The sequence below is a fragment of the Neovison vison genome, chromosome 7 (genome assembly GCF_020171115.1).
Source record: "Neovison vison isolate M4711 chromosome 7, ASM_NN_V1, whole genome shotgun sequence".
Taxonomy (NCBI): Eukaryota; Metazoa; Chordata; class Mammalia; order Carnivora; family Mustelidae; genus Neogale; species Neogale vison.
This window is the reverse complement of record NC_058097.1, coordinates 93,914,895-93,941,668: the sequence shown is the minus strand read 5'-3', so window position 1 is coordinate 93,941,668 and position 26,774 is coordinate 93,914,895. Positions and strand designations below refer to the sequence as shown.

Below are 26,774 nucleotides of genomic sequence, written 5' to 3'. Positions count from 1 at the left end.
ACTTATATCAGATTATAAACTATATATTATATATTATAATTGAAAAGCCTAAGACACCTCTATCCTAGAAGCTTCCAATAAGAAATTACACCTAAAACTGTTTTTCAAAAGTAGATAATAAAGCTATTTTTATATGTATAATATATCCATATATACAGTTGTACTAATAATTATGCCTCCTCTCTCTGCCTCCCCTAAAAATACTTACTCCTGAGTTTTCTAGATAATCAAGGTCAAACTGTAAAAATATTAGCATTATCTTTTTCCCACACTAAGGGAAAGATAAATTAATGCAAATAATCCAGAAGTCATTTATATAGGCACTGAAAAGTATTATTTATTTGGAAGAAGAGTATCTTCCTAATTACATTTTGATTAGGCTTCTATTAAAAGTAATTTACATTTCCTGATCAACCCATGCCTAATGTGTCTTCTAGGGGCAGGCGGGGCAACTGCCGGAGTCTGAGAACATGCTGAGTACTAAGAGAGTGACCACAGTACTCTGGAAGTTTCACTGATTGGGATTTGGTTCTGTAATTTATTTTTGGCACTGAAAAAAAAACTGCCATGCCTTCATACAGATTTTATGTTAAATTAGCACATCATTCATAGAAATACCAGGTATTCTCTCATTTTAAGTAAAGGGGATAAAGATTTCACTTTATATAAAAGGATTCACAGATTAGAGGAAAATAATCACAGGATTCCTTTGAACATAAAAACTGCTCCTGGTTAAAATGCCATTTAAAAATTAATAAATAAGTTAATGACTGAATACTCATTCAATTTCTGCGTATTATGAAAGACTTGCTTAAAATGTCTATTGAAATGGTATTTAATCTTAATGGGTGAAATAGTCATTTCCACAGTAAGCTAGCCTGTTTTTCTACTTCAAATTCGACTGGTTAATTCACTAATTAATTTAATAACGCACAGAAGAAATCAGCATTCCATTTTTATAATCTCAATTTGGTTATCTTTCTTCATACCTAAAATTGGTAAAAATTTACCTCATACCCAGGCACAAGTATCACCTTATGATAAAAAATGAGCTAAAGTTTGTGCATAATCAAGATATGTGGTGGTTAAAATAACTCATCTTTTAGTATTCTGATTGCTACTTGTTTCTATAAACAAACTTCAACAATATGCAGAGCCTGCACATTTGTGTACTAAGTGATAAAGATTTTTAAATTAGTTTTAAAGCAACTGATCATATAGACCAGGTCTAAAAGGTTTTATGAGTCACATAAAATACACACTTTATCAAATAACAGCACAGAAGTCGTGTCTTCTATTATTATACAGAGAATTTTGGTGCTGATAAAAAACAAAAACCTTACATAAAAAACAATAGCACATACCAAATGTGTAAAACAAGGCTATTCACTTACTTGGTACTGGGCCTTTTTTGTAGGGCTTTATCCAGGATAAGAGATGGGGCACTCCTCCTCCTTTCTGCAAGTGTTTTCATTTTCTGTTGAGAAAAAAAATAAGTAAAATGAAGACCATGTGACTTGTAAAGCAAGTAAGTGCCAATTTTGAAACCAATTCAGCAAATTTTGTATTGCCTGCCCTTGCCTCTCAGAGTCTGCAATCTCACTGTAGAAATAACATAACATTGTAACTAGGATAGTAAGTGTCAGAAAGTGGTAGAGGCTTTAAATATTTTTTATGGCCATAGAGTGAGGAGGTTAAATGTTGATCAGAGTATTTGGGATAAGTAGCCATTAGCATCCTATTAGCATCAAATGTAGCTAATAGATAAATTGCTTACTATGTTCCAGCCCCTCTGCCAAAGGCAGGACTGGAGAATCTCATTTATACTCCAAAATGCCATCTGAGTAGCCCTATTGTCTCTCTTTCATAGGCAGGATAGGCCCCAAACTAGGCCTCAAGGAAAGTCAGGATTTGAAGAGATCAAGTAAAGGGAGAAAAAAGAAAAAAATAAAATCATTACAGCAAAAGAAACTGGATTCTTACACATTTAATAGACTTAAATATTTACACATTTAGGGATCCCATCTTTCAAACAGATTTTTTTTTTTTTTTTGGCTGTAACTTAAAAAAAAAAAAAGACAAAAAGACCATTTTTTTTCCTTATTCTTAGTGGTATATAAACATAGGCTTAACTATAATTCAAGAACTTTGTTTCAGACAGTATTTATATAATTTTTGGTAAATGGAGATTTATTCAACTCGGATGATCCAGATAATCACTCTCTACATTCAGTCTTACATATTTAACAATTCTAGACAGAGTCAGTGGGCCTGCCACTGGAAACTAATGAGTGAAACCAGCAATTTGCTCCTTAACGGGCAGGAGTGACGTCCAGGCTGTGGCCGTCCTTCCTGCTCTATTCTCTCACCTAATCCTGGCCAGAGGTCTCCCCTGCCGCCGGAGGGCCTAGGCCAGCCATCCTGACAACTGGGTGCTGCTTTAGGAGGAGCCTCAGAAAACTAACTGGTTCAGGATCAGTATACCTCATTACATTATTCATAAAGGAACTGTTTCTAGTAAAATCAAACCTAGATCCTAGCACAGGAACAGGGGAATAATCACCTAGTGAGAAAGGGATACTGTACTTCTTTGGCACAATTCCTATCCCCCAAATTCACCATGTCCTCAGGATCTTTCCACAGTTACCGTCGTGCCTCAGTGTTGCTGTCCCCACCTTAATCTTTTGGCTCACATGTGGAAACTATAAGCTCAAACCTCCTTAGTATCGCTCAGAGAGCAACGGACACAATTACATAAACCATGAATAAAAGACAGGAAGTAAATGGGTGGGAAATAGACAATACCATACTTCTCAATCAGGAATTATTCACCAGGAATAAGTTTTAGGGAAGGTTAAATTGTATGCCTTTCTTGTTTACACGATGGGTACTTATGCCTTCTTTCTGGAGAGAAAGCCCACAGTTTTCATCAGATTCCCAGAAAAGTCTGTGATTTTGGTAATCTACGTTCTATATTACAGCTTGCCAGCTCCTTGCCACTGTTGCCATTACTCACATCTCTTGGGAACATAACTCTCCTGATCCACCATTCTGAGGCTAGTGTGACTACAGAGGTGGCAGGGGGAGGAAGGAAAATCTGGGAGACAAGTACTTGCACTGCAAGGTCCAGTGGCCTGTCCCCATGTGAAGAGACTCAACAGTGAAAGACTGATTTTCCTCAGAAGGATGGCGATTTGTTCACAGGCACATATTCGGAGGATTCTGTTTCCTTTTGGGTCTGGGCTAGACCCAGACCTCCAATCCTCTGGACTTCCTTTTTTCAGCATCTATTTACTATGCTTTGAACTTTGAAAGGTGCTGAATCCTTTAAGTCTTACCGGGCTCCTTATCCTCCATTTTGAGCTAGACTAGGGTGTGCCTCGTCTACCTTAGTGGAACCACATTCCTGGATCTATCTCAGCAGCCTTGCTTCTGTGGCCTCTAACCCTCTGACACCATGCACCTCACTGAAGCTTCATTTATACAGGATTTCCAATTCTGCACTCCTCACCTTTCAGGTTTGTAAAGAATTTAGAAATGTTCAAAAGATAGCCATAAATAGGGTTGAAAGTGTTGGGTAAAGAAGAGTCTGTGAGAAAAGTTAATATGATCTGAAGTTCTTCATTTGGAAGGAGAAATAATCTTCAAATTAATGCCAGGTCATAATATGGATGATAGAAAGTGTCTTCCAAGGAAGAGAACACAAAAAGAATTGTTGCTAAAATGTAGACTGAGAAACCACATTGATCTTGGGTAGTGGTTCTCTGAAAAATCTTAAAAAGCTGTGAATTACATTGCACACATAATTTCAAGGGGTTCAGAGACCTGCATAACATGGATTCCTGAGGGATTCATGGGTTGAAACCTTTGACATAAAGAAATCTTCCTGAGAGCGATGGCTGTTAAACATGAGAATGAATGATCAAATAAGGGTGACCAAACTTCTTCTGTAAAAGTGCTTTTAAAATAGGAGTTTCTCATGGACACCTAACACAGGGGTCCATATCCACAGTAATTAGACCATGTTTCCTTAGTTAAAAAATTATCAGACGTACGAGGAGTCAAATGTCGAGTGCATCTACCTCATCTAGAGGATTCACAGGCAACAGAATGTAATCAAACAACTGGAAGAATGTTATTTTTATTTGAGATCCTACTGTTTGTAGTAAGTCTCACCACTATTGAGATATGCAACCCAATGCAATTCAGTCACTTCTCTGGACTTTCATTTTCTAATCTAGAAAATTAGAAAATTTGGACGGCACAGTCTCTTAGATCCCTTCTATTTCTGATAGTCTCATGTGTTAAATGTCCACCAAAGATTTACCCTAGATATGCAAAAAAATAAACATTATATGTGTCAATTTAATATTCACAGGATTCATTCTTCTTGTAAGTAATTAGAAGTCTTAGCAGCACCTGGGTGGTTTAGTGGTTAAGCTTTGGACTCTTGATTTCAGCTCAGGTCATGATCTCAGGGTAGATCAAGCCCTGTGCTGGGCTCCCTATCGGGTGTGGAGCCTGCTTAAGATTCTCTCTCTGCCTCTACCCCTGCTTCCACTCCTCCCCCCAGTGCTTTTTGTCTCTCTCTTTCTAAAAAAAAAAAAAAAGAAAAAGAAGTATTAAGCATGGGCAATATAATAGGAGCTTAATAACAGATTTAGGTGTCAATTCATTAAAATTATTCAGAACTCTTTCTTTTGTTCAAAAGCATAGCAAAACAAAGGGGCAATGGTGACTTCAAAACAAATTCATGTATCTATCAAAGAATCTGTTCTCAGGCAATAAAGACTTGGATTTTCATTTTTGTTTATAACAACTATGTGAAATACAATACCTGAAAATAGAAAGAGACTATTGATTCCTCTACAAATAGATTACCGTGTAAGCTTGTCAGGGCAGGTTGAGGCTATGCCTATACTAGCACCAACACATTTCAGTTGTTCAATGACAGTAAAAACTATGATTCTTTGCCTCACAGGGAACAGAGGGTAGGTTTAAAACAGTGCTTTTTGTTGTTGTTGTTAGCTTAAAAATCACAACGTACAGTATGAATTTTCAGAATGCCCACATGCTTGATGTTCACAGCTAGATGACCCCCCAAATACTAGATGCCATTCTAGAATTGAATATTTTTAAAGAGGTCATCTATTTTTTTTCTTCTTCTTCTTCTTTTTTTTTTTAAGAGAGGGAAAGAGGAGGAAGAAAAGGGAGAGGGGCAAAGGGAAAGGGAGAGAAAGAACCTCAAGCAGGCTCCATGCTCAGTGCGGAACCCGATGCAGGGCTCGATCTCACGACCCTGAGACCATGACCTGAGCCAATCAAGAGTGCAATGCTTAACTGAGCCACCCAGGTGCCCTAGTAATCTATTTTTTCCTAAATTGACAAACTACACAATAGGTTAAATAATTAATTGCATTAAACTTTAGGTAATGATTTTCTTGATATTGCACAACTTACCTAGTCTTCAAGGGCCCAAAAAACTAAACAAGAATTTTATTTGAGCTAAAAACAAACATGAAGTAGCATTTATTTACCCCTCCATTTCCAATTGGGAAAGATAAAGAGGACCTTGGAAGAAGTTGTAAAAGGGAATAAATGTGATTACATTTTAAAAATGGCTGTGTTTTTACTACAGCAATTTATTAAGGAAGTATAAGATGAACAGAAGAAAGTCATTAGATCTTGTATTTTCTAAGCTGTCTCTTCTGCAGTTACATTCAGTAATAAAGGCAAAGTCCTATTCTGCCAAGAAGTAAAATAGAGGTCATAATTGAAAATGAGAACCGAATGCCTGTAATTAATTTTTAAAAAATATTTCAATAATGGAAAAATTGCTGGAATATTACCAGCTAATCCCCAAGTTGCTTTCCACTTTGACTCTTCTTTAATCAGTTATATTCATTATATGTTCAATTCCCTGTGTTCCAAACTTGCTTCGCATATTATGGCTCAGTTAGAACATTTCATATTATATTATTTATCTATCTGCCCATTTCTAGAGAGCAGGGACTGTAACTTCTTTCCAACTTTCTCCAGTCCTTTAACAGTTATTTACTGGAATTCTGCTCTATAGTAAGCATCTCTTTGTATTCCCAAAGCCTAGTACGATGCCTGGTACAAACTATATACTCAGTAAGTGAAGGTGTATGTGAATTTTAAAATCCACTATCCTCCATATCTGTATCACTGTCCCCATACAAACCTTTCAGGGGCTCCACTGGAAGGCTGTTATTAAGGAAATGTAAGCATTGCTATGGAACTGGATGGGGAAGAGTCATCCTTGTATACTGCAGACTACGCCTTCTAACATAGTACTCATTTACCACTTTGAACTACAGGTAAACATTTGACGATTAAAGTTAATTACCTGCCAACAAATGGTACAGGGACACCTGGATATCAACACGCAAAAGAATTAAGTTGTACTCCTATCTCATACCATATATAAAAATTAACTCAACATGAATCAAAGATCTAAAAGCAAGATCTGAAATTTAAAAAAAATTAGAAAAAAAACCACAGGCAGACCATTTGTGACCTTGGAGTAGGCAGTGGTTTCTTAGATATGACACCAAAAGCATAAGCAACAAAAGAAAAACATATAAATTGGACTCCGTCAAGATTAAAAACTTCTACGCTTCAAAGGGTGCTATTAGGAAAGTAAAAAGAAAGCCCACAGAATAGAAGAAAATTCCTGTAAATCATCTATCTGGTAAAAGATTTGTACAGAAAGAATTACTGTTGAATTGTCATAATTAAATAAAGATAAATAAGCCATATTTTAAACGGGCAAAGGCTCTGAATGGACAGTTCTCTAAAGAAGACATACAGGTGGCCAATAAGTACAAGAGAAGATGCTCAACATCATTAGCCATCAGGGAAATGCAAACCCAAACTAGGAAATGTGACTTTATACTCATCAGGATGACGATAATAAAAAAGACATAGGAAGTGCCAGCAAAGACGCAGATCGACTCAACTCTCATAAACTGCTAGTGGGAATGTCGAATGGTGCTGTCACTTTGGGACCTAGTTCAGAAGTTCTGCAAATTACTAAACACAGAGTTACATAGGATCCTACATTCCCTCCCAGGTACATAAACAAGAAAAATGAACACATGTCCAGAGAAAAACATGCACATGAATGTTCACAGCAGCATTATTTATAAGAGTTAAAAAGTGGAAAACAAGCCCAATGTCCATCAACTGATGAATGAACAAACACATTGTGGTATATCCAGACAATGGAGAATTACTTGGCCATAAAAGACACACTGACATGTGTAACAACACTGATGAATCTTGAAAACATTGTGCTTATTAAAAGAAGTCAGTCCCAAAGGACCGCATTTTATTATGGTCCCATTTACATGAAACATTCAGAGTGAACAAGTCTACAGAAACTTAAAGCAGATTAGTGTTTTCCCAAAGTTTGGGGTGATAAGGTGACTGGGACATGATAATGAAGGGGTGTGGCATTTCTTTTCGGGTAATGAAAATATTCTGAAATTGACTGTGACAATAGATGTACAAGTCTCTGAATATACCATGCCATGTGAATTATATCTCAGTAAAGCTGTGAAAAAGAAAAATAAAGAGCTGTGGCGGGGGGTGGGAGGTTGGGGTACCAGGTGGTGGGTATTATAGAGGGCATGGCTTGCATGGAGCACTGGGTATGGTGAAAAAATAATGAGTACTGTTTTTCTGAAAATAAATAAATTGGAAAAAAAAAAAGAAAAATACAAAATACAAACCAAAAATACAAAATACAAAACCACTGGGTTCCATCCCAGCAAACTGGCTCATAGCCAAGAGTCATAATTTTCTTTATGTGTATAATAGTCATCATGGTACAATACAAGTAAATGAAAATTATTTGCTTTTTGTCCACAATGTTTCTGTATGAATGTGTGTGTGGCTCCCCATTTGAATTCCTCAGAGGTCTGAGTAATAGCCCCATCAATCCTTGCCTGCGGCCTAGCCTCACCATTTTCACACAGTAAATTTTCAGTAGCAGTGGATTAAGTCAGTGAATTAACACTGCTCATATCTGAGAGTTTAAGGTGGTGACATGAGTGTGCCTATGTAGGAAAACGAAACTGTAGACAGGTAACTGAAGAAAAATATTTTTTGTCTTGTATTTTCAACAACTCAGAAAACACTGTTTACATAACAACCTGTAGGTAGTCTCTCATTAGAAGTTAACTTCATATTAACCAAGAGATACAGTACTATTTTTGGAACCTCTGAATCATTCTGTATCTGGTCATTCCTAATTTTAAGAGATTATAGGAAAAGAAGGCCTATCAAATGAAAGGAAAAGGATAAAAGATTTAAGTCAGGTACACTGCAATTTTTCATACTTTCTTCTGTTACAATCACTTCATGAAGAAAAACATCTAAGCATTTCAGCTGAATTTAAATCAACTGTACTGAAGTCACTTCCAAACATTTAAAATTAGCAGAGCATTAAAATGAGGGTTTTGAGGAAAGTTTTTATAAAATTCAAGTTTCAAGGCTAGAAAAAAAATTAATCAAATTTACGAATTAGCTTATTCAAATTTAACCGTTAATCCTTTTGTGGCTAGTCTATACAACTTTGTAAGCAATAAGCTGTTTCTTTATTGTCTTCCTGAAATATCTGCAGTATTTAATTTGTGGAGACATACTTCAGGGACACTGGCTCTGCAAGGAAACAAGAAAATTAGTTTTAGCCTTGCACCTTCCTTCTACATCCTATTGTCACAACCAAGTTTCAGCCACTGGGTGGCTTCGGTCTGGGATGTGTCTGATCCTCTATTTCCTCACAATCATCCCATCCAGAATCAATTTGGGCATTTCATTAACACAAATGTCATCACACCAGACCGTAGTAGAAGGATATAAATTCCTTTCTGAGATTAAGAAAGAAATATTTTTACTTTTGTCTGTCTTTCTTCTTTCTATGAGATAACCATTTTGAAATAAAACAATAAACACAAGAATCTATGTAACATAGGAGAAGGGGCACTGGGCTAGGAGGCCCTGGACCTAAATTCTGCACCCTGGTTCTAGCACTTCACTTCTGAACCCTCTCTGTAAGATGACAGAGCCATCCGACCTAGCTCAAAGAACAGAGTAAGATTATGTGGAAAACACCACAGTAGTGTGACATATGGAGTGAGGCTCTGGAACGCATAGGTACGGCACATAAACAAACACGAGGAGAGCAGACTTGCCCTTATACATTATGCTTTGTTCCTCTGTCTCCACCTGACCTGCGCAGGCTTCTGGAGTATCACTGTGGGCCTTGAAGTTGGTTGGACTTCCTTCTTTGGCAAAGTGCCCAGTTTCAACGTGTGGTCACGATTCCTTTTCAGCAGCACCCTGGAGCAGACAGGGTCAATCACCAACGCCCTGTACCTAATTATCCCTTACAAGGTGGGGCTTCACAACGTTACTCGCATCATGGCCCAGACAAGGGGATAGGATTTACACATCCATGGAACATTCTGCTAAACAGAGGCTCTCTGGCTGCCCTGGTAGCTGCCTACCTGCCTAGCAGCCGAGGGGGTGACTGTAGCAGAGACATCTCTAATGGTTGGGAAGCTCTGCCTTACAGCACCCTCTCGCCTTCCTCATGCAGAGGGGAAGGGTATGGTCATCAAACTCAGGAGCCATAAGGGTAAAAACCAATGTATAAAATGGGAATGGAAAACAGGCCCACATCTATCCCGATTCAGATGTAGTCTAACTTAGCAAAGACTACTGCTAAAGCTGAGGTTTCAGAGGGTCAATGTAGGGGTAAGAAGAGGAAATACAGATTCTCTCCTAGGTATAAATTAGGATCCAGGTACACAAGGAAAGCAAAAGGCCACAGAGCAGCTGGGTTTTCCACATCTTTGAAATGTGAGCTGATGTGGGCACACACGCGTTCCATTTTCAGAGTCCGCACACAAGTGACCAAACATCCAGAAATAGGTTTTACCTTTCAGTTGTGCCATGTGACAGCTGTCTGTCAAAACGAGGTCAAGGCTGCTCAGCACGGCACCAACACACAGTGCTGATAGGACTGTTTCTGCTGTTGGTCGGATGTTCCTAATCTAAACTTGTCCTAGATAAAGAAATTCAGACTGAAACAAAATTATAAAATAAACTGGGCTGTGTTGCCTACAAGCCCCATTATTGGTGGCTGACAGAAGGCAGTTTCCTCTGCTCCCTTTCAAGCCTCCCACACTGAAGCTAAATTCTCTGTAAGTAAACAAAGGCTAACCCTCACCCCCATCCAAAGCTGCTTCAGAAACGGCTGCCGTTGCCAGTACCAAACTGAGCATCTAGCCTGCGGGCTCTGTGCGCACACCAGGAACACCACAGGCCCTGAGATCTCCGACATTTAGGATACCAAATGGGACAGCAAGCTTTCCCCTTGATGAAACTGTCTTTCAGAGGTAGTGCACCCCAGCTACCATAACAAACAGACTGTGCAAACCAAACCACAGACATCTAGACACCTGGTATTCACAGTTTTGGAGGCTGGCAAGTCCAAAGTTAAGGTGGCAGCAGATTCAGTTCTTGGTGAGACCTTCTTTCGCATCTGTAGCCAGCTGCCTGCCAGCTGTATCCTCCTCAAATGGGGGACAGAGACAGAAAAGCAAGTAAGCTCTATGGTCTCTTTTAAGGGCACTAATCTCATCATGGGGATTCTGCCCTCATGACCTCATCTAACCCAGGGCATCAGGACTTCAGCGTGAGTTTGCAGGGAGGGCACATTCAGTCTGTAACAGAGGTTTTTGCCAAATGCTCTGGGGATGAGAGAGGTACTAGTCATGAAACTCCAATGAATCACAGTAACAAAATACACATACATTTCTTCAAGCACTGTGTATACAAGTGTATGTACGTGTAAGTGCGTATACATAGGCATACATAAACTTCGTGTTAGTTATATATCCATTTATTTCTGTGATATTTTAGTTTACAGACCTGTATTAGTGGCCATTTAAATTGAAATCTAGTATATTTTCAGCTACTAATACCTTCTAGGAAGGCAAGCTTTATAATCACATATTTTTGTTGAGTTGTTCTAAAGATGTCTTTACTTTGAAAAGAACAGCCACAAGTCCTGGATGGCAAGATAAGAACTTTGAAAGGATTCAGACACCTCAATTACTGAAGTCTCCTTTACTGTAGGTGCCATCAAGCTGTGTCACCTCTCCCAGTCTACAGAACACTGTGGGGGAGGGGAGGCAGGAATTGCCTTCTGAATATGGTCTACCTTTTGTCCTGCAGACCTTTCCCCGAGTCATAACCTGGGACAATGGCGAAATCACAGAGAGTGACAGATTGTTTCACAGACATCTTCACTTGGAACCAAGAGCAACAAGTGCACTATTTAGTAACTATGACTTGTGAGTTTTCAGTCTCTAAGTTGCAATTCTCTATTTTAACTATTTTACTTTAAATTGATAATTAATTTTTATACAAATGTGTAAAAATAAGGTTGTCCTTAAGTTTTGTTTTATAAAAAATACAATTTAGGGGTTCCTGGTGGCTCAGTTGTTAAGCGTTTGCCTTCAGCTCTGGTCATGATCCTAGGGTCCTAGGATGGAGTCCCACATTGGGCTCCCTGCTCCATGGGGAGCCTGCTTCTCCTTCTCCCACTCCCCCTGCTTGTGTTCCCTCTCTCAGTGTATCTCTCTGTCAGATAAATAAAATTAAAAAAAATTTATTCTAACACATGAATGTTAGAGTCATAAATTAATTTTTCTTTTGCCATGTTAAGATGCACTGTTGTGTTCACATTGTAAGTAAAAATAACTATGGAAACAAGAGTTTTTCCCTACACTCAGGATTCATGACATAAAATGTTTTCTGAATTGAGAGAGTTTCAATGGGGTGTGCCAAACATGTGACTGTCCAGAGAGCACAGAATTCAATGCATCCACATGTAACTTTGAAATACAATTCTGTAAGTTTGTGGAAGATGCTGAGCTTTCTGACAACAAGTAAGACTGACATATCAGCCTGGAAAGCAGACCTGGCTAAGGAACTCCAGAAGTATGACGAGTGCCTTATATAAAACTTCTGAAAATGACAGATACTAAGGCATAAAAGTCACACATTTCCAAGGTAATCAGACCAATTATTGTGTCATTTATTGTCACTGTTAGTTAATATTTACTGTGATTATTAATTTTATTGATCAACATGGCTGTCCACAAGGTGCCCGGATTAAACATTTCTAGGTGTGTCTGTGAGGTATTTTGGGATGAGATTACCATTTATATCACTGGATTTAATAAGGCAGATGGTCCTCCCCAAAGCGGGTAGGCATCAGTCAATCTCTTGAGGGCCTTCACAGAACAGAGTAGAGGAAGGAGAAATTTGCCCCTTTTTTCCTGCCTCACTGTTGAGCTGGGACATCTCATCTCATCTTTCCTCAGGAAAAGCTGAGGGTGAACTGAATGACCAGCTTTCCTGGGTCTTCAACTTACAGATGGCAGATCACAGGACTGTCACTGATCTGTTTCTCTGGAGAACCCTGACTAAAGCAGTTACCTAAAATTTACCTAATGGCAGCTGTGAACCTATCATTCAATGGTAGATGGAGAAAGTAGAGATTCTGCTCTCCAAAGAAGAAAATTACGTCTCAGGAGAAAAACCTCTCAAATGTGCTTTTCTCAGCTGGTTATATGGAATTCAATCCTACTCTCTATTATACCTTATGTTATAAATAGTAACAAAGCTTCTATAATCTAGTTAGAAAAAGAAATAGAGTTGGAAGATCTGGTCAAAATTCTAGCTTTACTGTTTATTACATGTGGCCTTCGCAGGGCTCAGTCCCTTTTCTGTAGAAGTAACTTAATAATACTTACCTCATATAACTGATGTGTATTATATATAGTTAGGTATTCACTTAAAGAGGTTTTAAAATTTCTTTTTATTATCCTGTAAATTATAAACATTAAATTCTTATCTTTCTGTTCAAGTTTCTATCTTATTTGATATTTATTACCTTCAAGGATGACTACTTTGAAGCACAGTATTATGGACTGATGTCTATGCCCCCCAAATTCATATGCTGAAGGTCTAATTTCCAATGCATGGTATTAGGAGGTGGGGTCTTTGGGAGGTGATTTAGGTTTGCATGAGGTCATGAGAGTGAGGCCCCTATGATGAGATTAGTGCCTTTATAAGAGAACAGAAGTATCTAGCTCCATCTCTACCTCTCTACCTCTCTCCCCCCTTCTCCTTTTCCTGCTTCTCCTCCCACTCCCATAGAGACACAGAAAGAAGACACCAACCACAAGCCAAGTGAACCCTCAAGCAGAAACTGAACTGGCTGGCAGCCCCGATCATAGGAATCCACAGCCTCCAGAACTGTAAGAAATCAATGTCTGATGTTTAAACCATCCAATTTAGGGCATTCTGTTATGGCAGCCTGAACTGAATGAGACAGACAGCATCCATTCATTTGCATGTAAATGTTCTCTTATCAAATTCAAAGAAATAAAACTCTTTTTACTGCTTTACACCTCCTTTCACCTGGTAAAAGATAACTAATTGGCTTCTGTACCTATGAGTGCGGAATATACTTTGTTCTTCTGACTCATAAAAAACAACTTGTGAACTATACAAGATATGGATTATCACCACCATTTTACAGACAAAGAAACAAAGTACACTCACAAGTTTGGGGATCACACCAGTGATAAAAGATTTCTGATGAATCTAATTCAGATTTTGGTAATTTCAGACTCCTCTGAGACAAAACAAATAATGTACCTGATTTTATCAATTCACTTTGTGAATAACACAAGAAAAGAATTCAGGAAAATATTGGTTTATCCACAGGCATAATATTTTCCCAGTATTATAGAGTAAAACTAAAGCTTACTCACCAAGATGTTTCATTCAAACCCCAGCATAAGACACACAACATGTGGCCAAAGCTGGCTCTTGGGCATGATCTACCATGAGCTGCTATAAACAGATTTGGACCCAGAGAATGCAGAAAGACAAGACAGAATGAAGTGTTCAACAACAGCTGCTACATTTTAATGTTGGAGCTATTTTAAAATCCCATTTCTATGCCTGTAAGTCTTTCTTCCCTATCTCAACAACCATCTTATTCAAGAAGTTTTCAACTAGTATGGAAACCAAAGGGTCAGAGTGCTTGAGTATGACACAAATGATCCCTAATCGAAATTACTCTAATACGTGCTTCCATTTCATTTTATAAAAATTCTTCTATCCAAATGTGGATATCCTCAAGGATACATTAACCAGAAGGATTAATCCAGAATTCTCTCCAGAATGCAACATCCAGAAGCATTATCTATATGCTCCTATTATCTCTTAGAACCACATTTTTAGAAATTACTATACAAACCTATTGTATATTATTCTGAAGAGTCTAAGTGACAGAAAATCCTTGATTTCTAGAAATAATCAAATCATCTGACTAGCGAATAAATGTGGATGAACCAGGTAGGTGATTCTGTTTCAGGTTAAAATACTAAATGTGGCTACAAAAAATAAAGAGAATAGCTTCTTATACAGCCTCTACGCACTGGCTCCTCCAACATATCATGTTCTTTCTTACCACAGGATCTTTCAATAATTGTTCCTACTTCTTGAAATCTTTTTATAGCATCTTGTTTTCACTCATAAAAGAGTAAAGCCTCACTTAAAAGAGGCCTTCCCTGAAACCTTAATGCCAGAGTGGCCTAACTCCATATTCATGTTTGTTTTTTTAATAATAATTATCACCATTTATTAATTCTTGTTATTATTGCTTTTGTCTCTTTTTCTCAACCTGTTCTGTCCAGCATAGTATTCAATAGACACCTGTGGCAACTTAAATTTATATTCAAATAAATTATAATGAAGTAAAATTACAGAAAAAAAATGATGAATTGGATTTCATCAAAATTGAGAACTCTGTTCCTTGAAAAACACTGTTAAAAGAATAAAATGAGCAGCCACATTATGGGAGAAAACATTTGTAAACCACATGTATGATAAAGAACTTGAATCAGAATACATAAATAACTCTCAAAACTCAATAATATAAAAACAAATAATCCAACTAAATTTGGGGAAAATATTTGAATAGGAATTTCCCTAAACATAACACATGGATGATAAGCACATAAAAAGATGCTCAACATCACGAGTCATTAGGAAAATGCAAATCAAAGCCACAGTGAAATACCATATTATTCCCTCTAAGATGGCTAGAATCAAAAAGATAATAAGTGTGGGTGAAGATGTGGAGAAATTGGACTCTTATACATTGTTGGTAAGCATGTAAAACCACTTTGGAAAACAACTGGGTAGTTTCTTAAAAAGTTAAATTTACAGCTAAAATAGGACCCAGCCATTCAACCCCTAAGTGTTTACCCAAAAGATATGAAAGCAAAGGTCCATACAAAGACTTATACATGAATGTTCACAGCAACTTTATGTGTAGTAGCCCAAACCTGGAAACAACCCAAATATCTGCTAACAGGTGAATGGATAAGCAAACTGCAGCTTCTCTGCATGATGGAACACTACTCAGCTATGAAATGAACCACTGATGGATGCAAAAACATGAATGAATCTTAAAATAATTATATTGAATTAAAGATGTTAGAAAAAAATACATAGTATGATTCTATTGATACATAATTCTTGAAAATGCAAAATAATCTACAGTGACAGAAAACAGATGAGTGGTTGACTAGGAATGGGGAACAAACCAAGCGATTCACAAGGGACATAAACTTTGGGAGATTATAAGTATGTTCATTCTCTTGACTGCGATGGTTTTGTAAGTGTATGTATATGCCCAAGCTTACATATTTATAGACCTCAGATATACACAGTTTCCTGTATATACCTCAATTATAGGTCAATTATACCTCAGTGGAGCTGTTCAAAATGTTTTTGTTCCTCACTTATACCAGCCACATGTAGCTAGTGGTTATCAGACTGGACATTGTAGATAAAGAGCAGTACCATCAGCACAGAAAGTTCTAGTAAGCAGCAATGCTCTAAACCAGGGTGTAGGCAAACTATATGCCAGGAACCACACTGCCTGTTTTTCTAAATCCAGTTTTACTGGAACACAGTTATGCCCGCCATTTACATACTGTCAGTGGCTGGTACAGCTACCAGGGCAAAGTGGGTAGTTGCAATAGAGACCTTATGGTCTACAAACCTAGATTATTTACTATCTGGCCCTTTAAGGAAAGATTTGCTGATTCTGGTCTAAATCAAACACTCTGAACACGGACTACATCTGTTCTGTTCACTGCTATATAACCCAACCAGTGTTTATTGAGTACCTCACATATGCACTGTCTTAAGCACTAGAGAGGAAGCCTTCGACAATACAGAAGATAAGATCCCAATTCTCACGGTTTTCACAATCTGCCAAAGGGTTCAGGTCACATGAGAAGTAAATAAAAAAAAAAAGAGGCAAGGATGAATGCTAGGATGAAAATAAAACAGAGGTATGGAGCATGACTGAGGGCAGCAACTTCCACTTCGGTAGTCAGGACAGGCCTCTGAGAGGACCAGACATCTGAACATAAGTGAGACAACACTGCAAAGACCTGTGGCAGAAGCCGAGGGAAGCGCAACACCCAAGGCCTCAGAATAGGAATGAATCAGAAGACCCAAGGCCGATATGGCTGGAGAATACACAAGGTGGAAAAGGTAGATAAGAGGGGAGAAATAGAGAAGGCTAAGAAAAGGCATCTGAATTTTATCTAAGTATGACAGAAAGCCACTATAGGATTTTAAGGAAGACAGCAATATGATCAGTTTACATTTTTACAGATCACTCTGGAGCTGCTAAGTGGAAACTGGGCCAGGGAAGAGCAAGAAAAGTGTTAGCAAGTTAGGGAGTTTCTGGAAAGTTACAAGTGAGAGATGGTGGTGGGCTGCCTTGGGCTACAGTGGCAGCAATAGAGAGGAAGTGGAGAAATTAAAGTTATGTTGTGAATAGTTGACTGGCCTTTCTGATGGTTGTGGTAGAGTAAAGAAATGAAGGAGTCAAAAATGAATCCCAGATTCTAGCTTGAACAAGTGGGACAACAGTATGAACCACAAATATGGGAGAAACTACTAACAGTAAGAGCTGATACTTACTAAGTGCTTATTATATGACAGTATTCACTCAATTTCACATTTAGTACTCCCAACAATCTTGAATAGATAGGTACTACTATTACGTTCATTTTAGAAATAGGAAGCTGAAGGTTAAGATTACGGTCAGAAAAATAGGACCAACACAGTGAAGATCTGAACATGGGTCATCGCACTCCAAATTTCACCACATTGTATGCAATTGCCTCTTTAACAGTAATTTCTGGGAATATGCAGTCAAATGCTCTACCCCTGAGCTATACCCCCAATTTCTGGGAATATGAACTACAGTAGAGGCAATGGCGGTACCACTGGATTAACAGTCTCTCAGGATGACTAGCTTGAAAGATGCTACTGTTTTGCTTTTTTTATTAAAAATCACCTTGTTTCATAGAATGAAAGAACTAATGGTCATCTATATACTTTTCAAAGCACTTTCTGCAGCATTATCCCTCTGATTCCCATTTTACAAATGAGGAAACTGAAACAAGTCAAGTGATTTCCTCAAGATCATCAAGATAGTAATAGAACTGGAACTAAAAGCCAGATGAACTGACTCCATATAGTGATCTGGCCAAAAAACTTGTCTTTAAAAATTCAGATCATTCAGAAAACAAACAAACACGTTTTATATCACTACCCAAAATACATATATGAAACAGAGAAAAAGAAGTAATACAAAATTGTTCTCACTATTACCCATTTGCTAGGATTTATTTTTCTATTTAATTTTTTAAAATAATTTTGATTGTAACTGGCAATTTAAACAACATTGATCTATACCTTGGTAATTAACATTATAACACACAGTACAATCACACAGTAGACTTTTTAAGAAAGAAGTCTCATAACTCAGTAAAACTACCAAACACCATAAAGGCAAAACAGAACATAAAGATGAGTCTGTTGAGTATTTGGCTTACCTGAAGACTAGTGTCCGTAAGTGTAAATGGCAACGATTCCATGAACTACAGTTTGGAAATATTTTTTATTATAATTACTTTCTATTTCTAATATGGAGGTCTGAAATCAAGGCATGCCAGCTAATATTTAAAATGAGAGAGATGCACTTTTATCTAAAAAAATATTAAAAGAAAGCAGTTCTTCAACCTCTTCTTTGCCCCAAAGGTAGTAAAAAGCTACAGAATGCCCAGATTGGCAAAATCTATTTCCTTTGAAAAGAAAGAAAGAAAGAGATAAAGAGAAAGGAAGGAAGGAAGGAGGGAAAGAAGAGAGGGAGGAAGGAAGGAAAAGACCTGATAATGTGACAGCCCATTAAGATGTATAATGAAGGACAGCATCTTAAGGACAATGGCTTAAGATGGGAGGCAATCTTTCATTTATTGGACAAGTACTACTTGATAAATGATCAAGCTACTCAAATGTCTTTTGCCAGTATGCTTAATTTCCTTTAGTAAGAGAAGTGCCCAGGAATATCAATCTTTGATTTTTCCCAATTCCTTAAGTTTACAGGAATAGAAAAATGCTTTCAAGTCTGTGTCAATTACTCCGAACATTCATTTACCTTCCCGAATGTGGCGCTAGCTGGATGAATTCTCTCTCTCTCTCTCTCTCTCTCTCTCTCTCACACACACACACACACACACACACACACACACACAGCTATCCCTGCATCTCATCTCAGAAGGGAAAAAGCGACAAGGACACACCACAGCCTCAATACATCAATGGCCGGTCAGCCCTTCAGCCCATATATCATCAAGTGCACGGGCACCCCTAGGTGGCCCCGCGACAGGGTCAAGATCCGGTGGAGCGCCCATTCCCTTCTGTACTCCAAGCACCATCTCACCTCTCCTCAAATGACCTCTCGCCAACCCGGGATCCTGGTGCGCAGAAGCATGAAAGGCTGTGAGGTCTGGACCATCATCAGGTTCTCATGACAGAAACGCGGCGCCTCCAGACATTTCTTAGGGAAGAGTTCGGTGATCCCCTCTAATCCCAGTTTGTTTCCAGAGAAACTGGGGGGGCACCACCAGGACACAGGGCAAAAAAAGGGGGGGGCAAATAGCAGAAGGTCGGGGTGGGGGAGAGGAGGAGTGGACACAGCCAGAAAGCCCCAAATGCCGCCGGCAGACAGCAGGGCTGCAGAGGCCGGCGGCTCTCGGCCACGTGCACTTGCCCAGGGGACCCTTTCCAAGACGCCCGGCCCGGTCCGCACCAGCACGCCGCACCGCGGCCGTGTGCACCGGGACGGAACGCTACAAGTTGTCGCCAGCGTCCCCGCTCCCGGCTCTGACAGGTCACGGTCGGCGCCCCACGCCCCACGGCCGGGCCCCTCTCCAACCCCGCCGCGGCCTAGGGGGGACCAGGGGACCCAGCAGGGCGAAGGCTCCTGTGCCGGGCCCCCGAGACCCTCCACCGCAGTCCACGGCCCCGCCCAGCCCGGTTCCAGCTCCACCAATCCTCCGTGCCCCCTGCGGGATGGACAGTGAGCATCCCGCGCACACCTGCGAGGCTGACCGCCACCTCCGAGCCCCCGGAGTCGCGGCGGAAGAGCCCAGTCGGCGCAGGAACCTCCCCCGCCCCACCCCACCAGAAAAAACAGCGGAGCGGCCGCGCCTCAGCGTCCAGGTGCGAGGCCGAGCGCCTCAGCCAGCCCGCCCGCCTACCTTCCTCAGCGCGGGGTGCCGGCCCCGGCCGACGCCACGGGCCCTGACGACTGGGAGGTGACCCTGTCCGCAGACGGTGAGCACCCGGGGGTCCTCGGGGGCACCCAAGGGCCGAGCCCTCGGGGAGGGGGTGCCGGGGAAAGGCGAGGCCCCAGTGCCCGCCCGCGCGCCCCGACTGAAGGAGGAGCCCGGCCGCCGGTCCCGCGGCGGATGGAGACAGGGAGAGGGAGCCTGTGGGGGCCGCTCTGAGAGCGTTTGCGACTCTGGACGCGAAGCCCGGGGGTCTCGGGGTGACTTGGGAGACCGCGGCGCCGTAAGGGCGGGGAAGGCGGGAACGTCCCAGAACTCGCCTGCGGGCCGCGAGCCTCGAGCGTTAATCCCCGAGGCAGCCGGCTCGTGCGCGGCGGTGGCGGCGCGGAGGGCGCGCGCGGGGCGTGGGGCGGCAGCGGCGGGCGCAGGGCGCCGCTCAACGTCCTCACCTTTTTGGTGCCGGGGCCTCCCGCGATCCGAGACACGCCTGTCAGAGAAGAGGAGCGCCCCGGCTGCCCCCCTAGAGTCTCCTGCTGGGGGGACATCGCTTCCATGAAGAAGACTTTCCCTCAAATCCCAGCCCAGGAGGAGGCTACGCGGTCATGTCCGCGGGACGCCTGCCGGCGGGGCGAGGACGTGTGGGTCCGAGGCGGCTGTCGCGCTCAGGCAGGGAGCCGGGCTGCCGGCGCGCCTCCCGTCGGGGCCATGCACCACAGCTGTGCTCGGCACCGCGGGCTGCAGGCGATTGCGGCGGCAACTGCCAGTCCGCGCCTCGGCCCGCCCCGCCTCGGGCCCGCCCCCTCCGCGCCGGGCGCCCGGCGCCGGGACCCGCCCCCGGACGCCGTCCTCGGGCCGCGGCGCTCCTAGCGGTTTCCTCGGCCTGCGGCGCGCAGGGCCCGCCGTCTTTCTCTGCTTGCAGAGATCTGCTAGGGAACAGGCGACCGACTGACCTTGCCAGCCTGCGACTTCGGGCAGGCAGGCCCGGCCCGCAGGAGCTCACCGGCCCGTGTCACGAACGGGGGCCTCTAGGGCACGGTCGCGCGCCTCTCCCGCCGCCCAGCCCACGCGCACCCGGCCCCATCCCTGCCCGCGCTGCGCCCGCGGGGGACGGCGACGCGGCAGCGCGTGCGGCGGCGCAGTCGCGGCGACCTCAGCCGGAACCGGGTAGTTGCGGTGATTCCTGCCTCGCTTTCAGTGGACTGCAGAGGGCTCCCCCCGACCCCGGACCGCATTCCCACTCCCCACCCCCGGCCCCCAAGCCCCCACTCCCGAGGTCTCGGGTTGGAGCTGCACGTCGCAGGGTGCCGCGGCTGGGCACACTGGGAAGCCCCCAGCATCGCCTGACCTCTTGAGCAATCCCGAACGTTAGCGTGTTGGGGTAGCCCTCCTTGGCTTCTGCAGCCGCAGGTCAGCAGCCTCGGCACAATTTGCACCAGCGGTTTCCGCTGTCTGCGGCTGCAAAGACACGGGCATTCCAAACGTCAAAGAGCAATTAAGGAAAATGCAGGCAAGAGAGAGGACTCTGAAATCTGGCTTTGCCATTGAGAAGGCTACAATATGTGGAAGTGTTTATCACATATCTGCACCGAGAGCATAACTTCCTGACAGCCCAAATAGTGGCAATTTTTTTTTTTTAAAGCCAGAGAATAATCAGAGGGAGGAGATTTGGAGCCAACCCCGGCGAGTTGAGGGTTGCACTTTGCAGGACCAACTGACTGGTGCAGATGATTCGGTAGGTGGCATTCTTCCCTTGGAGTCAGGACTACACGAAGGGTGGATTAGCGAGGAAGGACACACCACTCCATGATACTATGTTGTTGAAGGAGGTTTGTTTGTTTTTGTGATTTTTAAAAAAAAACAGGTTCCTGTGGGGTTGGGCTGTTATCAAGACAGGTTGTAGAAGAATAGGGCTCTGGCTGGCTCTGTTCCAAGCAGGAGATGCTATCTAAAACACACACACACACACACATTTACATACACCCCACCCCCAAACACTGGCATTGTTTATTGTGGAAGTAATGGGGAGAAAATGTCCCAGCCCATTTTAAGCCTTGTCCATATCACATTGTTCAAAACAAACTTACATAGGTTGCAAAAATCTTAGTTTATTTTTTTTTTAAAGATTTATTTATTTATTTATTTGACACAGAGAGATCACAAGTAGATGGAGAGGCAGGCAGAGAGAGAGAGAGGGAAGCAGGCTCCCCGCCCAGCAGAGAGCCTGATGCGGGACTTGATCCCAGGACCCTGAGACCATGACCTGAGCCGAACGCAGCGGCTCAACCCACTGAGCCACCCAGGCGCCCCAAAATCTTAGTTTATATAATATATATACACACATATTTATAAATTGTTCTTATATATATATGTATATGTGCACAGATGCAATTTTTCAGGGGTAGCTCTCTTTCTGAAGCTTAGACCCATGTGTCATGAGAGGACTTTGTACCCACTATAGAGTTTACCAAGGATTTTGTACTGCAGACAGCTTTGCAGTTCCTTTCATCTGTGCTGAAATCATGGTATTATTATGTTTCCTATCATGAATGGACAATCCCAGTTTCCTTACACTGGCTCATTTTTTAAATTTCAATAATACTTATCTCCTTTTAATATTTCATGTAATTAACTTATTATCTTTAGTGTTTATTATCTGCCTGTCTTCCAGTGGTCAGAAATCTTTTTGTTTTTGTTGTTTACTGTTGTATCTCAGGTGTCTAGAGCAGTGTCTGGCATAATAAATGTTTGTTAATTAAATGAATGAACGAGACACAAAAAGGATATGAGATCAGTCCAGAAGGGCCAGGCTTGGATTGTTATTTTATGCTGAGAGTCTCGTGGATTATCAGGTGTTTCTTTTTGAGATGATACCTCATGCTCTAATCACATGTGAAAAACTCACTTTCACTTTAGAATTTGTAAGTGCTCTTATTTCAAATTCCGTTAGTTTTGATTTGCTTAGAAAACCATCCTCTCCTGTAAGGAGTTTTGAGGGAGATCTCACTTCCTAAAGAACATTGTGTTTGCTCAGATTAATATTATCACCAGAGTAATGTTGTAAAGTACACAAATAAGATCACAGTCACTCCCGAACTTAAAACCTTCTTTGGCTCATATGTCCATGGAATAAATATCAAATGCTCAGTCTGATATATAAGGCTGTCTACATTTTGTCTTATCTTCTGCTCTACTTCAACTCTAGCCCTGTTCTCCCTCACACTGAACTATGTGCACTTCCAAGAACGCCTTGACCTCTCACATCTTCATGGCTTTGAACTTGCTGTTCTTGTTGCCTAGGAAGTTTTCCTTCCCTGTTTTACATGTATTCCTCTAGGGCCTGGTGCAGAGCAAATACCTGGTAAGTATTTGTTGAGGAAAGAAATCTTTAGGACTTATATCTGTAAGTACCTCAAGAAAATCTTTCTTTCTTTTTACCTAGCTACTGCCACACACCAACCACACACACAAGGTTAAGTGCACCTTTTGTAGTAGTAACATAACATTTATTGAGTTACTTTATACCAGGTATGAGTCTAAGAATTTTGCCCATTTTAATTCATTTAAATCTTAACTACAAGCTAGATTCCCTTACACCCATTTTACGCACAGGAAAACCCAAGTCACAATGATGTTAGATAAGTTCTTTAAACAGCTGGTAAGTAGAGAAGCCAAATTTGGAACCTGGGAGTCTGCTCCAGAATCAATGCTCTTAACCACTTGTCCATCCTGCCTCTCCTGTGTGCTTCCTTCTCCTTGCAGCACACATTATACTAGGCTGTTTCTGTTTTACTTGACTGTAAGCTTCTTGAAATTGTCTTCTCTTTTTTTGTGTGCCAAGCACAGAGTTATACTCTGAATAATTTTTCCCCCAATGGCTTAGCTTTGAATGAATGAGTGAAATAGTAAAATAACCATTTTCATTCTCTATACACTTTAAGGAAGATGCTCTGATGTGGGAGAAATAAATGGTAGATTAGTCCTCTCATTCCTTACACAGTGAAAGCATTTTCCCTGCACTGGGAATGTTACCTTGTAGTAAGTGTGAAGCCAGAAAACAATACTGATGACAAGGCAATTGAAGGAGTGTGATGACCAGGTCTGACACAAGCAGGATGCATCCAGAATATTTTGAAATAAACGGTAAAGCAAAGTACTAAGAATAGCGTAGTTTAACAGCTGGGAAACACCAATAGCAGACTTTTAACAGGAACTAGTCTAAGAATGAAACCAAAATGTTTGGCCAACCATTAGATTGAGTAACAGTGAATAAATTTAACTGTGAAAGGGGATGTCCGCACGACTCATTTATCCAATATATATTTATTGTGTGTCTGCCATGTGCCAGACACTGTGCCAGGCACTTCGAATATAGTCAGGTCCACAGGCGTCATCCTCATAAGCCCTAAAATGGACATTAGAATCATTGGCAGTGCTATCTGAATATCCCAGAGCAGAGACTGCGACCTGATGGACCACAGATGAATTCAGGCATGTTTTTCAGCATAGTGCTTTTTTCTTTTTCAAACTTGTTACCAACCTTAAAAATCAAGATATTTCACATGGAAATCCAGGCTAAATTTCTCCAAGACAACAGCTAAAACTGAGTTGTAGCTGTTGTTATTACATTTAATGCTCATGGTTGTCGTAATCTCCCCTGTCTCTAGTGCTGGGGAACTACTAACAGCTAAGGTAGTGGCAGATGAAATACTGGCAAGAGAGATAATGAGGCCAGAGAAGAATGACAAATACCAAGTGTGTGTGTGTGAGTGTGAGAGAGAGAGAAATTAATAGAATTTTTCTGGAAGAGAAAAAGTTGACAGTGTCTCACTGTTGTAAGAGATCAAGCCCTCCCCAAAATGACTATGAATCTTGATATAAGAGAGGTTTTAACCTAATTACCAAGATCAGACATGGGAACTTTCTTATCCTTTGGTTAGAATCTCAAGGGGGCTATTTCCTTAACAGAATTCCAGTTCTAAGAGTGGAGGGTCATGAAGTGGGAGACAGAGGAGTTAGGAAAAGCAGAGGAGGAAGAAAGGAAGAAGCGGAGTATAGAAGGAGAATGTTAAGAGCTGAGGTTGGAGAAAGAGCTTGGCCAGACTAGAAGGACCTTGGATTCTATTGTAAAAATTTAGACATTATTCTTTAGGGAAAGTGATAAAAATGACTGGCATCTGTTGAATGCCTCTCATGTACTGGATATACATTACATGTATTATCTCATTTAACCTCTACCATCACCAAAGACATTTGTATTATTATACTCATTTTAAATATGAAAATGAGGGGTGCCTAGGTGTCTTAGTTCGTTGAGCATCTGACTCTTGATTTTGACTCAGGTCTTGATCTCAGGACATGAGATTGAGCCCTGCATCAGACTCTACACTGGATGTGGAGCCTGCTTAAGATCTTCACTCTCTCTCTCTCTCAAAAATAAATAAATAAATAAATAAATAAAAAGAAAGTTTAAAAATAAATTAATAAATGAATAAAAAGATGAAAGAGAAAAACAACTTTCCAAGGTCATTAATCAAAAAGTGGTGGAGCCAGAACTTGAACCCAGATCTGATGGAGTCCAAAGGCCATACGCTTATGATGTCACAGTATTATAATATTAATAATAGGTATCACTTATTGAGAGTTAACTTTGAAGGATATGGAGAAAAGGATTTGTAGTCAAAACACTTAGCTAAGTACTTCACACACTATCATAATCTTTGAGACAAGCTTAATGTTTTGTATTTTTATGTTTACTACATAAGTGAAGAGCTCAGAGATATTAAAGTACTTATCAGAGATTGTACAGCTATGAGTGGAAGAGCCAGAATCAAACCCAGGACACCCAAAACTCATACTCATAACCACTACACCTGATGGTATGGTCTTTTTTTTGTTCCCTGTGACTGAAGAACATCCTCAATTATGTTCCATTCATTTCATGTGAGATCAAACTAGATATGCCCCTAAACCCTTCCACTTAGTCCATGGTAAGCTTGCTTGCTGGTGAGAGGCTTAGCTTAGTTATTTTTAAAGTATATTTTACAAAGCAACCTGATATTTTAATAAGAAACAGCTAAAAGGAGAGATGTCTATTTTTCATCAAAGTTTAGGTTGCTCTGTGAGCCAGATTAAATTAACTGATTATCATTTGTTGTCTGTCACATGCCTAATGTTCTTCCCCATTCTTCAAGGGTAAGGACAGTCTGTGACACCTCTCCCCACAAAGCGCTTCAGGTTTCTTTTTTCTCATTGTTTTTCCTAGGCATTTCAACTGACTGCATGTTATTAGCTCTGTCAACATGTTCATGTTATAATCCTCCCTGAGCACTTGTGGAAATTAGCCCTTTTAATTTTGCTCCTGTTTCACGGCTATATCTGCAGCATAGTTGATTATTGTCTGTGCTGATATTGTAGAGATAAGGGAGCAGAGTGCATGAGTAGGTTTGGTAAGTTGTGCAAAATTGCTCAGCTAATAAGTAGGGCAATAGCATTTCAGTCCAGTTCTGATTCTTAAAAGTATGAAACTTAAATCGTTTCCCTTAAATCCTATTTAAATTATAAATGAAAATCAATTGTTGCATATTTGCAATGAAAAATAACAGAAGATGGTATGGTAATAAAAATGTGTTTACTGCAGCATTTTTTAGAATAGCCAAATTATGGAAAGAACTCAATGTCCATCAATAGATGAATGGATAAAGAAAATGTAGAATATATATGCAATGGAGTATTACTCAGTCATAAAAAAGAGTGAATTCTTGACATTTGCAGCAACATGGATAGATCTAGAGAGTATAATGTTAAGCAAAATAAGTCAGATAAGGACAAAAACCATATGAGTTCACTCATATGTGGAATTTAAGAAGCAAAACAAATGAACAAAGAAAAAAGGACAAGAACCCTTAGACTCTCAAATGTAGAGGAAAAAACTGGTGGCTTCCAGAGGGGTGATAGGTGTTTTTAATTTACCAACAACACTGGATGTTCTTTAGA

General features: G+C 40.9%; 1 protein-coding gene across 2 annotated transcripts in view; it reads right to left on the bottom strand.

Moving 5' to 3' along the window:
- Window positions 1–20,802, bottom strand: part of ARHGAP20 (Rho GTPase activating protein 20) — a 138,692-nt gene extending 117,890 nt beyond the window's left edge. Inside the window, exons 1-2 of one of the 2 annotated variants that reach the window (XM_044257682.1) lie at window positions 20,732–20,802; window positions 1,395–1,477 (exon numbers count right to left, since the gene is read on the bottom strand). In XM_044257682.1, coding sequence (XP_044113617.1) covers window positions 1,395–1,474 — 80 coding nt within the window. In that variant the 5' untranslated portion in view covers window positions 1,475–1,477; window positions 20,732–20,802. Of the gene's footprint in view, window positions 1–1,394; window positions 1,478–20,230; window positions 20,344–20,731 lie in introns of those variants that run through there. The other variant, XM_044257681.1, reaches the window with a different exon arrangement.
- Between the last annotated feature and the right edge of the window lie 5,972 nt (window positions 20,803–26,774).